Here is a 14,791-nt window from a genome sequence, read left to right on the forward strand (position 1 = left end):
AGTGTACTGCTATTTGTAAGAAGAATTACATAATTTAAATAATATGATCACTTGCTATTGTTCCACACAGTCTCTCAGCAGCACTGAGCAAGTAGTTGATTATTTTACATTTCTTTTAGCTTTGTCACTACATGAGGTGTCCAGAGCATCCAAATGATCTACCTACGACAGAATTCCTTATTTCCTCATTGTGTCTGTTCCCATTGCTTCCCAGTGTTTCAGTATGTGAATTGAGATCAGCTGATATTTAAAATTTAACTTGCCAGTAAAATCTGAGTCATGGCTAGTGTAAGACTAAAATTGGCCTAGGCATCCCCTAATATTGGATGTAAACCTTCAGATTTATAGAGCATCACTTTTCAGATTATTTTACATTTATGTGTTCAAAACACATGACTACAGATATAGCTGCAAATGCACACTGTTTCTGCAAACCATATCCTAGTGATAACACATAGGGCACCAAAAATGATCAACAAAATAGTAAGCTCTCAAAGAGAATTTGCTCTCTGGGACAGATCCATTTTGGCTACAGATGCCACAGAGAGAAGTTTTCTTGTTGTTAGCCACACTGACCATGATGACTTCATTCATCAGTTATATTCACTGCAATCAGCCTTTGCTGATAAATCAGTGAAACAATAACCTTGTTCATTCCCACAACAGTGGCCATCCAGTGTAGTTAGGCACATCAAAAGCAGGAGTCTGGTGAAAAAGATGAACACGTACTCTCAAGGCTCTGAATCAGGATTATGCTAGCACTGTGTTTTCCAGCTTTTGCATCCTTAATTTTGGCATGTGAAGGTTATTCTCATAGTCATTATGGATAAAATATAATAACTTGGTTGTAACAAATGTGGATAGAGCCTTTCCCAAATCTTCGTTCGCAAAACCAAGCCATGACGATAAGAACTTGGAAAAAAAATGAAAAATTCTGTCCCATAGAATCTCATGATAGCTGTGTTGGGCCGTTCATTCAGCTGCATGTGTATTGATCCATGCCATACAAATCTACTGCATGATTTAATGAGGTTAACTTATAGCTGAACAGTCAGTGTTGGCACTTGAAACAAACTTTGCTGGCACCCACAGCCACAGCTCATGGATGTAAAATTTTTTTCCTTTACCTTTAGGAAAGATGCATGTGACAGTAGTACTGCTATTTGACTTCCACAAGGTGACTCTCTTTCTGTCTAATGCAGCCAGGCTTGGGTAAACAGGTGAAGTTTGTCACAGTTAGAATCTGGATCACTGAATTAGTCATGTAAAGTTAGGTTCAGATCAGAAAAAAAAATTCAGGTTAGAAAGGACGTAATGCAATCTCCTGCTCAAAGCAGAGTTAAGCTATGAGTCAGATCACGTCACTTCAGGTTGAGGGTTAGTAAGTCATTACTTATTGGTTGACCCATGGAAAATAACTACTTACCTACCAGAAGCTCCCAGGAAACACAAGGTAAAATGGCTCAACTTAAGAGTCTGTAGAAAGACTTCAGCTAACATATTTCACCTGGTATTTACTGACAGCTAAAATTGGGCATATTTTTGCTGTTAAATTTATCATGTGCTTGAATCATCATTAAATATACCAAAGCTGTGCATCCCTCTATATGTATATCCCTGTACTCCTCAAAATCCCCAGCTCCCACCATTAAGAATTTGCAAATATGAAGAAGTTTGCCAGGTACCTGCCCTCTTCTGCAGCCAGTAGCTTCCGGGAATCTTTCCAATAAAGAACATGTTTTCGGAACACTTTTACAAGCATTCTCATTTTTTCTTCCTAGATAAATAACGGATAGAGCATTCGTAAGAGCAACGAATGAACACTTCCCTGTTTTCTGCTTTACAGAAGAGCAACAAAGATGTCAAAGAGCTGACGCTGAAAGACAAGTAAATATTATTTTTCCCATTTTACAGATTGTGCAACTGAAGTAGTTGCATGTTGTAATACCACAGTAGTGTGCACATTTGCTTTTAAATGATTTGTGAACACCAGGCTATCACTTTAAAAATATTATTCTAAAAGTATAAACATTAATGAGGCTGCATAGGAAAAAAAAGATTAAAAATGCCACCAATATCATACCATCTCAATACCAGATTATATTTTTATATAAGTTGCTATTAATATTTTATTTTACAGTACTCTTTCATCTGTAGAGTTTTAGAAGAATTTAAGGTCATTCTCATAGTTGGACCTCCCACTGCACAGCTCAGGGGCAGGGCAGCAGGCTTATCAAAGTCATATTCTTTTGTTCATGCAATTTCTGCATGACAGACCTCACATAGCTGGCAAGACAGTATTAAGGATGTGCTTTCTCCCAAGTCCTCATCTTCCCTCAGGCTGATCTGTACTATGCATTACCATGCAAAATGTTGGCAGCCTTGCCAGGACAAGAATACTCTCATTTAACACTTACAATACTCAATGGACTCCTAGAAGTGCATGGGGACAACACAAATTAGAATAAAGAACTCCTGTTTATTGTCACAAGGGTCTAGACACTACTTTATTAGTTCCCTTCTTCTGTACATAGCAGTGACAAAAACAGTTCTGGAAAAAACTGTGTTGCTACTCCTCATTACACTATGTTAGTTTAAGAAAGTGAAATTGGGGTAAGAGAAGAAATAGAACATGTTTTACCTTGTTGCCATAAGGTAAACTGGCTCCAGTCTCCTTTTTCTCGTAGATTCTCATCTTCAGGCAGGAAGAGGCTGCTTTTTATATCCATCACAGCAAGACCCTCATCCCGAATGAGCTTCCAGTTTTTCTCTAAGGACTGTTGTGAGAGCCATGTTACTGCACTGAGAATTTACTGCATTTGGCTTTAGTAACATTTTTATTTTTCCCTGCCATTATTAACCTTTTTTTTTTTTAATTTAAAAACACTAAAACTAAATGTTCATCATTATTATCAAGTTGCTTTATATTCTATTCCCTTCTGACATGCAAAGGTAGGAAAATCAACTTTCACAGCATTCTTTGGAGTCAATTACATTGGTATTGTAAAATTTCAACAATCCCCAGCTTCTTTGCAGCCTAGGCCTCACTTTGACTTGCTTTTTGATGAGCCTAAGGGCTCTTTCCCTGATCGTTTTGTATTGCAAGCTAAAGGTATTGATCTTCCTAAATGCTGCACATGTGACCCGGAATCATTCCTGCAACTAGAAAACCACTCACATAACCTGGAACTCCAGGTGTTGGCAGAATATTACGGTTCAAAGAGGACAAACATAAACACACCACTTAAGTGCAAATTTATGATTTAAACCTTCAAAAAGGCTCACAGAGATTCACTTGCACATGCTGATGCTATTGAAAAAATCATATATTACTTGAAATGCCAAGTGATGATTTGCGGACACAACCGTTAAGAACATGTAAGCTGCCTTACACTTCATACGTATCAAACACACAAAATAGTAGAATTTCTGTTCTCTGCTGCCTTAGGACATCATACATGTAGAAAATCTTTTATTCTACCAATAATAAGTTGTTTTAATATTATAGCTATATAAATGGAAACCCCACAGTATAACAATGGATCTGGATAAAAGTAACTTCAATTTCCCAGCAGCTTACTTTTCTCACTAAACCTTATTTTGGGTGAATAGTTTTCATGTTGCCTTTGTGGTTTTGAACAAAGTGTTTCTGTAAGACATTTTCAATCCATTTCACACTAAAACAAGCTATAGTATGTTCCCACACTACCTGTTTATATGATGTGTAAAACTGAGTAAAACTCAAAAGTCTGTATAACAGAGCAGACTAGGTGATATAACTGCCCCCTTTTACTCTTAAAACTCCATACAGTTATTAGCCTTCACCATTTAAATCAAACAGTTGCATTTTCCACTTGAGTTTTTTTTACTTAAAAGGCAAGTTGATCTAACAAAATAGGTCATATATTGATCGCTCATAAAAGGCTCAACAAAGTAAGCCATGTCTAGAGCATGCTCTCTAATATACCTACTTTCTCCCACTAGAACAATTTAGGTAGGTTAAGACCTATGAAAGTATGGATGTAATTTCTGTTATTACAGTAATCTTTTCTTAGTAATAAATAGTTTTCTCTCCCACCCCTCAGAAGAGGGAGAGCAGCCCTTATTTTTCCGAGTGCATTCACCTTATTCTCCCTCATTGATGGTTTCTATAAGATTCATTTAACAGTTAACATTAAATAAAAATGCAGGTGTCGGGATTTTTTTTGAATATCTTTGGAAAACTGACTTTTTCAAAATGTAGGGCACAAAACAGACTGGAAATTTCCACCTAATCAGAGATGAATATGGCAATCAGAGATGAATATTGCTGCTACTGATTCAGCGTTATGGTATACACAAAAGGAAATGCCAGCCTGAGTACCTGTTTTTGGACTGGCTGGAGAAGAGAAAGAAAAAAACTAACTTACATCCACACCAGCCTGAATTTAAAGTGATACGGATAACAAAACTGGAAAACTTTTCAAGATATTACAAAAGCTTCTGTGTTTCCTCAACCTCCTCCTACTCACTCAGTAAAGGAAAAAAGGTAAGAAGGAACATTTACCCAATGCAGACAAGATGATGCATGAAGACCACTGGTGGTCCAAGGACTTGCATTGTCACTTCTATTCTCTCACAAGTGCCACAGGCTGAATGTTAACCTGTAAAGGTGTTTGTCCTTGCATTTAAAGGCTCCTTCCCTGGCATTTTGGATATAAAGTTATTTGGATGTATATCACTGATTTTGAACTAACTCAATGGTTTTAGACAGAAATTGCTCTGAAATCAATAGGGTTTCTGTACTCCTGAAAACCTGGACCCCATCTGTAAAACACACTGATAGTGCTTTATAATGAGCAACAGGTAACTCCTAGGTAGAAATGAAGTAGGGAGTTCAAACACAGCTCAGCGTTGATCCCTCTGATTTTACAAACTCTTAGGTATACCTTGAATGGTAAGAACACAAAACACCATTAAAGTATAATGACTAAGTCCAGGACTTGGACTTACAGCTCTTGATCCAATAGTTGGTACCTACAGAAAAAAGTTAAACATGCTCACGCTCCATTATATGTATGAATTCAAGCTCCAGATTAGAGCAAAGAATTCATATTATATTTGATGCAATATCCTGATTCCAAGTGAAGAATCAGGAGGCAACCAGCATTGGGAGCATATGTACTTGATTGCTAGCAGCTGATTCCCATAAACTTCCATATGGCTTTTTAAATACATCTCCTAACAATAGAAGTTTACAGTTGCTGTACATCTGGCAATAGTGTAGATTTTATTTAAATAGGGATTTCTCAATATTGGTTTATTTTTATGTGAGACTATTTTATTGAAAGAATCCTTAACTCTGTGCTGTCAAACCCTTTCAATGCACGGTCATAAATGAAACAGGGACAGATTAAGAGGTTGCTACCCCTCACATGAGGTATAACTACTGACTACACATCCATTTTAATCCATTGAACTATAAAATAAAATCATGGTGAAGAGCTTAATGTACTTCACTTTGTTACTAAAAGAGAATAGGAAAGCATTCACAAACAGTTATCACATGTCCACTGGATAACGCTGATGACCTCCAAGCAAGGGGCAGTGTTTTAAATCTTTCAAAATAGATTCCTTGCACCTATTCACTCACTCACAGTGCTTAAACATCAGCACTTGAATGTATCATCTTTGCCCTTTTCAACACAAGGCTTCCCTTAAAGAATCCAACCACACTCTGAATGCACATTTCAATTTAATTTCTCCCTTAACTATGGATCTTTAGCTATTATTAGCTAAACCATTAAGGCCTACCTGTCAATCTATGGAAGATGATACAGATATGTGCTGTTGCCAGTACTTTCATTCTCTTTTTGCATTTTTCCTGCTGTACTTTAATTAATAAAATCTAAGACATCAGAAAAAAACAACAATACAAGATCTACTTTAATCAATCAGTTATCTGCTGCAGTAAATTACTGTCAAAGCATCCTTTGGATCCTTTCCAAAACTCAAAGGACACAACATGCAGAAAGGGCTAAATTACTTAAGTCATTACCTATGTATTAATGTCAGACCAGTGAAAAGTCTCTAGGAACTAACAACAAGGTATTTCCTTTATTATTTTTTAAACAAGCACCAGCATAGAATAATGCTATAACTGAGGTTCTACAAAAGGCACCAAAGATGGAATGACTCAGTAAGACTGGCGGAGAAAAACTAATTGTCCCAAGGGAAAATGACAGGTTTTCAACGGTAAAAGTAAGGTTTACTTTTAGCTGAGACTAAAAGAGAAAGATACTTTCTTGTATCTCCAGATCCAAATGCCTGAAATACTATAGATTAGAAACATTAGCAGAACATTTCTACGTAAATCACTTGCCCCACACCTCCTAATATAAATTTACATTTTCTGCTCCTCTTCCTATTCATTAAAGGAAATTACAAAAACATTAGGCCTCAATGAACTGCAGCTAGAGAGATGCAAAGATCCACTTCCCTTCAGCACAGTTCCACTAATCAAGGTTTAGCACATCCTGATAAGTGTTACTGAGATATTCTCAGTCTTCCCTCCTCTTCCCCCCCAAAAAAAACCCAACCCAAAACCCTTTGGAACCACCTGGGCAAGTAGGTCATAGTAAACTAAACAGAGCATGAGACTGACTTCTTTGAGTCCCAAGAAACTACATGACCCTTTATAACAAAATCAAGCCAGGTCTGTGCTAGGAGATGCTACTGACCACAGCTGTGCCAGTTAATGGAAGGAACCAAATTGCTGCCAGAGAGTTCAGCTTTAGTACTATCTCAGCCACGAATAAATCCTCAGTTAGCATTATTAAGCTACCAAGATATTGAAAATAGTTCATCACACTTAACATCAAGCAGTGAAACACATGGAAAGAGGGTCAGGACCTCCAGTGCTTTGTACAGCAGCTTTCCATATTGAATTCTATGATTAGGGTTTGGAAGCGTTTCCCACATTTCCCACACAGACCTAAGAGGAATGCAATGAGATGAAGCAGTAGGAAATAACTGTTGATTGGTTTTTGCTCTGAGAAAAGGGGAAATAATGTGTTGGGTTTTTTTTTAACTAAACCGTGTACATAAGTTGGACTCTTTCAGAAACCAGTAAACCCAACGTTATCAATAATTTTTTGTCACTTTCTGGAGAATACTACTTCTATTTTTGCTTGCAGCATTTTATGTTATTAGAATCAAACCTGCTTTCTTTCAAAACTTCAAGTACTTTCTGAGTTATGGGAGAAACACAATACAAATATTTGTCCTGATGCATTTAACTTACATTACATGTTTATACTTTAAACTGTGAATGTTATCTTGAAGAATATAAATCTTACCACTCCCAAATTATGATATCTATGTAAGAAAATTCAAAGAAACAATTTAATCAAGATTCAGTGACATATTGTTAATAAAACATATACCACTAAAGGTGGCTAAAACATACACCACCAAATGATTGCATTGAAGATATATTACTGGATTCCAGAGAGGCAGCTGTGCTGCGGAGGTCAGGGGTGAATTTATATCCTTGTTGGTCTTCTGAGCAGCTCTTCTAGCAGCCATGTAAGATGCTGAACCAAACCAAGACCTTCATATGTGACCTGATTCAACTGAAAAAAAATCCCTTCAAGGTGGAGCTCTGGTCATTTCATAACAGCAACTGAATTCTTTCAGCCTTCAAAGCTGACTCATGCCAAGGGTGAAGGGATCATTATCTTCTGTGATAATTAGAACAGTTTATATGTAAGAGACTGTTCAGCAACACTGCAGGTAGCTTTAAAACATCAATCTACTAATATGTATTATTTTCTATTTGTTTGACAGAAGTATGATAAGACTTTGCCAGTTTCTCTGTATCTTTTATGGCAGAAAGTTTCTATTCCTACACATTCCTCAAAAATTAGTTAAATATGGACACATTTCAGATCTTCCCAAAAGCTAGTCCATAAAGCTAATTGCTCTTTTGTGTTGCTGAGATTACATTGGAGAATCATATTTTAATCTAAATTTCCCAGCATTATTTATGCTGCCATCAAAACCACAAAAAAGAGCAATCTTCCTCTTTTGTTTTTTTAAAATAAAGTCACCCTTCCAAAGTAGGTTTTTTAACATTCTATGTAACAAAGTATAAAGAAACTACCATTCTGAATGAACTTGTTTCTTGCAAATAAACATTTATAGTTTTAAATAATTTGTGCAAAATAATTTTTCTAAACCACATGCCAATAATTAAAATATACAGGGGAAAAAAGTTCTCTTCTAATTTTTTAGGAATTATTATTAACATTATAAAAAATAATAAAAACTAAGCAATTTTGGGAACACAAACTATTTTTAAATAAATAAAAAACCCTTTAAAGAATTAAAATTCTATGTTATTATCTTTTGTTAAATCCATCATTAGAATCTACATTTGTTTCTCTCACACAATTAAAAGCTTCCAAAGTCACTAAATACTACACAAGGGCTGAAAGACATGGCCTTTTCTGACTAATTAAAAATTCACAGTGGGTGTCCCAGGCATTACCAAAGTTTGCTGTCATTTTCCACTTGAGATGTTACAGTTGTCTACCATGCAAATTTTGTATTTATTAATCATTTCAGCCATCCTGTCACCATTCTCGAATTTGAAAATGCCTGAGTTCATTTTATAGTATCTCAGTTGTACTCAGTCTGACAGTGGTGTCTGAAACTCACAAGCAGTAGTTCAGACCTTACAGATCAGCATTTACTCTGCTTAATAACTTACAGTTGTAATTTTAATAAAAATGAAAGTATAAAGAAGCTTTACCTTCACCAGCTCTGTATAACCAGTTTCCCTTGCTGTCCACCAAGGCTGAGCTTTCAGTCCCTTGACATTGTAGAGAGAGCGCTGCCAAACTGAAGCAAAGTGACCTCTTTGGTATCCAAGTTCATACCACTTGTATGCCTAAAAGATTGTAGTTGTTAACAACCAAATTCACATCAGCCAAGCTCCTACAGGAAGAATATAACACTTTTTGGCAAGGTAACAGACCGTCTCTTTGGATGTTGGGGTTATTCTTTTAATAAAACATACTAATGAATACTTTAAGGAAAAAACCACAAACAAACAAAAAACCCCACCAAATAACAAACTAGATCAGTTGGCCAAGGCTGTCCAATTCAATATTAACAAAATAGGATAATCTCACAACCATTCACATAAAATATGGGTCAGTAATTCAGGTCCTGTCCTTAGACTTGAGAGATCAAATTGTTTCTCATCTTGGTCAACCTTGTTTTCTCTGCTTCAATTCTCTACCGATGAATTAAAGATAACTGTCTTCTGCTGCCAACAAAAATGCTGTGATGATAAAAACACTGCTGACATTATGGATCTAAACTGTTTCTTAATTATCTAATACCTAAATGCACTTGAGTTTCTTCAAATATTTGTTGCCACACCTAAACCAGCCACATGGCAGAAACCTACAGAGGCTAATACTAGACTTTTGCTTCTCTTACTCTCCCTTGACACAACTGGTTTTACCCCTGTATAGCAGCAAAACAAGGCCCTGCAAAAAAAGCAAATGGAATGCTTGGAAAGAAAAGATCTAGCATGAGTAGTACTGTGACAAACCATATACAGCGAAGGTTATACATAGCTGCCTCTTTCCTGCCCGGCAGTACTGCTGCAGTTGCAATATTTTAGACAACACAAAAAAACCCAAACGGACCAGAAAACAGAACAGTTAAATAGGGAGATATGAGGATAAGAAGTCCAGAGCGGAGGGACTGAAGCAGGCAGCAATTCCCACCTTGAACAGAAACCAGCCAAAATTCTCTTTGAGAATCTGTAAATTTTCTTCAAGCTTTTAAAAAATGTGGTACTCCGATCTTTATAACTCTCTTGAAGTGTGGAGGAAAGTCTGCAATAGAGTGTTGCCTTATAGTACTTATCAGAAGTACAGAAAAGCATTATGGATTAACAGAATAACAGCAGATCATATATAAGGTGTCATCTTTTTTCCCTAGGGAAGCTCAGTAAAACTGTGCATGGGTCAAAAAAACATTATTTGTTACCTGTGGATAACACACAGTGTATCTTTAAATTTTGATGCTATCTTGGTTAAATCTCTGAAATGGAATCATTAAGATTTATAACATCTGTTCCCCAAGATGTAAGTTGTAACAGTGGTGGGATATCAACAAATTGTTCATGCTGACTGCCTGCATTCATTTGCAATGTCTGGAGTTAGCCCAAATAATAAGGGGGATGAACTACTCGTTGAGTATGAAAGTTGCTGCTCTTCAAAATATATCAGCTATAATCACAATGTATAATACTGTTAATATTTATCCATTAGAAGAATTTTCTATGGAGGTTGCCTTTGGCAGAATGGAGTTGGGTTAGGCTGCCTTGCTTATCTTTTCATTCCTGAGATTCTGTGAGGAACCTTTATTTTCTCATTCAGGTTTTCATAGTGGAAAGACTAAATAATGACCACAGTATTATTCAAGAGAGTTATAACAGTCTATCTTCTTCTCCAGGACAGAAATTGTTTGAGATGCACTCGATTTATATATTCTGTGTGAACAGCACTTTGTTCCATAATAACTTCCAGTTTTAAATTTTTTTTTAAGTCAATTTGGCATTTTAACAAATTTTAGTTGGAAAGGACATAGTCAACACTGTTTCCCTAACACTTACCAAGATCATATTCATAATTCCTAATTTAGCTCTAATAGATAAATATCTACCTTCAACAATCCTCCAGTGATAGCAATTTCACATATTCCTTAAATATTGATCTGTTTCCTGGATTAAATCTTGATATTCATCAAGTCTAGCAAGGTCAGTGAGAAAAATTTATCTTAACAATGGACTTTCCACTGATAAATTTAGAAGTCTCCTCTATCCCAAGAAATTAATTTGTCATTAATTAAACTTTTTCTACAGCAGACTTGACCATTAACTCCATAAACATTAACACATTAACACATCTGGGGGTTAAGGATGATGTACATTAATTACATCTGTGTAGTATCTTTAGTCAAACACTACAATGGGATATTCTAGGCCCAACCATTCAACTCTGAGTATCCCAAGGAAACATACAGGGATCTGAGAAGAGACAGAGTCAGACAGAGAAAGTGTGAAAGCAGACTGTGTGCATGTGTCTCTAGGTGATCATATGCATGTGTTTCTAAGTAAAATGAGGAAAACTAATTCTCACTTGTAAATAAAAATTTAGATCAAAAAAACCCAACTCATTGAAAGAGTATTTCAGAGAAGGCAATCTAGCTTAAAATTCAGATATTGTTACATTTCAATGTTTTAGATCTACCACATGCATTAGGTATTGTAATAAAAGTTCCATGAATTACTAAAAAAACCCTAACTTGATGAACTAGACTTGAGAAGGATCACATACATAGGCTTCATCCTAGCTCACTTGTCTATAGTTCATATTGGAGAACCACCTATTGACTGGGCCACAATAATCGAGAGGTCAGTATTTTTTACAGTATTTTAGAGATATTAATATTTCAGACATTACTAGACAAGTAATTAAAAAGCTGTGATTTTCATAGCTATTTCTGATATTCTTTTTAATGCCTATTCTTTTCATGTTTCCCACCTAGGAACCTGAACAGTGGTTTTTAGTTGTTTTTCAATTCATTCCCATAGTAATGTTCATTACTAATAACAGTCTTGCAAAAAGGCCCTTTGCTCCCCTACTATGACAGTAGTGCTAATTCATACATTTAAATTTGTCTTTTAAACAAAATTTGATTTTTAATGAACAAACTAGAAACTCCTACAGCTTCCAGTGGCATATGTTTGTTTTTCTTGGGCATGTAACAGATATGCTGTACGAATTGAGGCTTTTCTGATCTATTTGCTAATTTAATTATTGATCAATTCCATAACTCAGCCCACACATTCAGTCCTCTCAATGTCTTCTTTTATCACATACTCATTGGTTCTCAAGGTCATTTTGGAAGAGTTTATAAAATACACATATATCAGAATATGAGAGAACTTCTATATAGGTTTTTTTTCAACTCTTGTTAAAATCTTTGTTGTAAGTGGTAGGAGGAGAAAACAGATTCTAAAAATACATTAATTAAAATTTTAAACAAATGTTTAGTCCCTCAGTTGCCCCATGCAAGCTTCAAATCTTCAGGTTAGTTCTAAAGTAAGGGATGCTAAGAGATTGTATGTATTGTTATGCCAATGACAGATTTTTTTCTGTTGATCATCATATTGGACTGTTATTGCAATAGGAAAATAATGTTTTCAATATTAATCTCATTGTTAAAGGTTTTTCTGGATACTGCAGTCCCGAGAGATTTAGATTTTAAAGCAAGAACGTGCTAAACATGTACCTCTTTGTCTCCCATTCTCTGTAAGGCATCACCCAGATGAAAATAAAAACGTCCATCATCTGTGCCAGGGTCACCCGACTCTAGTCCTTCCTAATAAATAAGTAAAAAAATAAATTAATAAAAATGAAAGGTATAAGTGAAACTTCAATGGGACTTCTAAAAGAGTTCATTTGATTGCTGTAAACAGGCTGTCAATTCTATGCAAGAGACTGGCTATGAAATTAGCTAGAAAATATACTCACCACGGTAAAACCTAAGCTAAGCTAAATGAACACAATAAGTCAGTAAAAAGTCATTGGGAAATGTTATCAGTTTTCCAAGTCCCATGGCCTATCCCCTCAGTCCCTCCAAGACAGAGGTGTATTCAGAGATGGACATTTGCCCCTGACCCTATAAACATATACACAAGCATTTTAGAAAGCTGAATTAAGGTTTTATTTTGTAGTATTTCTTTTCGAACACTCAGAAGCATATGCAGGAAGCCTTCTCTGGATCTTTCAAGAACCTTAGGTTTGCAACATACTGCCAACCTCAAAACAATTTGAGGTTCAGAGCCACATACTTTGGGTAAACCATTAATAAAACAAACACTCAATGTTTAAGGATTGAGGAGTCTCAATGTACAACCATGTTCCAGTTCACAGGCAGGGATACAGCAATATAACTCCAATAAGTAGCTTAAACTGTGATTCATAACTAGCATGCTTCTAGTTTGACACATCTCATACATCCCAATTCTACTTTTTTTCTGGTAAAACATTTACTGTGGGTGATAAAGTACCTGTAGATAGGGTATGCTCTCTGCTATCTTGTTTTCTGCCTTCAGGATGAAACCATAATGTACTTTGGCAAAGCCATCGTTTGGAGCCAGACTTAGAACCTGTTTGAGAACAAATGAATAAAATATACCTGTATGGATCTATGCAAATTAACAAACCTGTGCAAGCACTATTATTTAGTGATGCAATGACATCTGCTTCCATTACTGACTCAGGTTATCTCTTGGCTTGTCTGTACTTTCTTTCCCACGTTCACTTTTGTGCTTCTCCAGACAAATCTATTACAATTCAAACTCTGAAGTCTCAGAAGTAAAATTATTCCAACAGGAATAATTAATTTTCAGTTGTCCATTCTTTCCCATCCTCTCTCTTGAGATACAGTATGATACATTACAGCATTAAACCCATTCATTAACACTTAAGAAACTTATCCCAGGTTTGACTAATCTGAAGGAAAGCAGCTGCTCTTGAAAATACCTACAGCACAGTTACAGAAAGCGTAGTACAGAAATATACTTGAAATAGTTTAAAATTAGATGGGTTTCTACCGGTGGCAAACTAGTTTTTGCAAGAGATAACATACTGTACTGTGAAGCATAGTGATTACAATTTAGAAAGAAGCTGTAAAGTAACAAAAAGAAGGTGTAAAGTAACACCTGCATCACATGATGGGACATACAAACCCTGGAACACCAAGGACATTCTCAGCACAATGGCAAACTGAAGCACTCTGGAACAATGTGCACTTCCCTGGCCAAGAGAAAGAAGGTGAGTAGTGACTCAATGTGCTTTCACACTTGGTGTTCATGAATAAATTATTCTTGTAGAGTTGTGTGCTGCGCTCTTTGACCAAGATCAAATATGCTAAATTAAGCTAAAAGACTTTGTACCCTCAACAAGATTCAGATGATATCTGATTTACAAACTGGCTTAATTTTGCAGAAAAGGAAAACTCATGGGCAAATGTCCAGAGATTGATATTTCATGGGGACAGTGCAAGGGAAAGGTTTGTAAGTACAGGGACAGCTGTTGAAAAGGATCAGTGTATGGGGCAATGTTTCAGGGGAAGGAGGTGTGAAGCTGTCCAGTCTGAGTTCTCAAACATGCACCCCCAACACGAGACCGATGACTTAAGTGCATTTGGTCTGCCTCAGCCAGAGGGGAAAATTAGAGAACATCTTGATCTACTTTCCAGCTCTGCATTTCTATGATATATACATTCAATATAATTTGTAGCTCTATGTGATTATCAATTACACGGTCAAGTTAATCTGTTTTTACATTTCTTCTCTCCTTAAAATAAGGATGGACAGTTTTATCCGGACAGACCCTCAGTGCAAGGATCATCATGAGAGCCCAACAGTCAGTGGAATTACCTGCTGAATGTCTAGACAGCTGCTAAATACACAACAATGGGCAGATGAGCAATTTCTCTTGCCTAAATCCATTTCTTATGTCATGGATAAAATGCCTTCATACATTATAGTTATTTCCCGCTGCCTTTTCCAGTCACTGTCTAATTTCATTTTTCAATCAAAATAATTACAAGCAAAACCATAACAAGTTCTCTGGACCAACTTCTCTCTTTTCTCAAACCTTATTACATACAAAATACATCCAAGCAAAACCAAAATCATAGCAATGTGGGCATAAAA

General features: G+C 36.1%; 1 protein-coding gene across 15 annotated transcripts in view; it reads right to left on the bottom strand.

Moving 5' to 3' along the window:
• The window catches only part of ASPH (aspartate beta-hydroxylase), a 111,668-nt gene that overhangs the window by 13,579 nt on the left and 83,298 nt on the right, over positions 1–14,791 (bottom strand). For all 15 annotated transcript variants that reach the window (XM_027638632.1, XM_027638640.1, XM_027638646.1 and 12 more), the window contains 5 exons: positions 13,139–13,237; positions 12,358–12,447; positions 8,795–8,932; positions 2,642–2,777; positions 1,686–1,777 (listed from right to left, as the gene is read on the bottom strand). In XM_027638632.1, the coding sequence (XP_027494433.1) occupies positions 1,686–1,777; positions 2,642–2,777; positions 8,795–8,932; positions 12,358–12,447; positions 13,139–13,237 (555 nt within the window). The remainder of the gene's footprint in view (positions 1–1,685; positions 1,778–2,641; positions 2,778–8,794; positions 8,933–12,357; positions 12,448–13,138; positions 13,238–14,791) is intronic.

Source organism: Corapipo altera, unplaced genomic scaffold (assembly GCF_003945725.1).
Source record: "Corapipo altera isolate COAL_440 unplaced genomic scaffold, ASM394572v1 49, whole genome shotgun sequence".
In the NCBI taxonomy this organism is placed as follows: Eukaryota; Metazoa; Chordata; class Aves; order Passeriformes; family Pipridae; genus Corapipo; species Corapipo altera.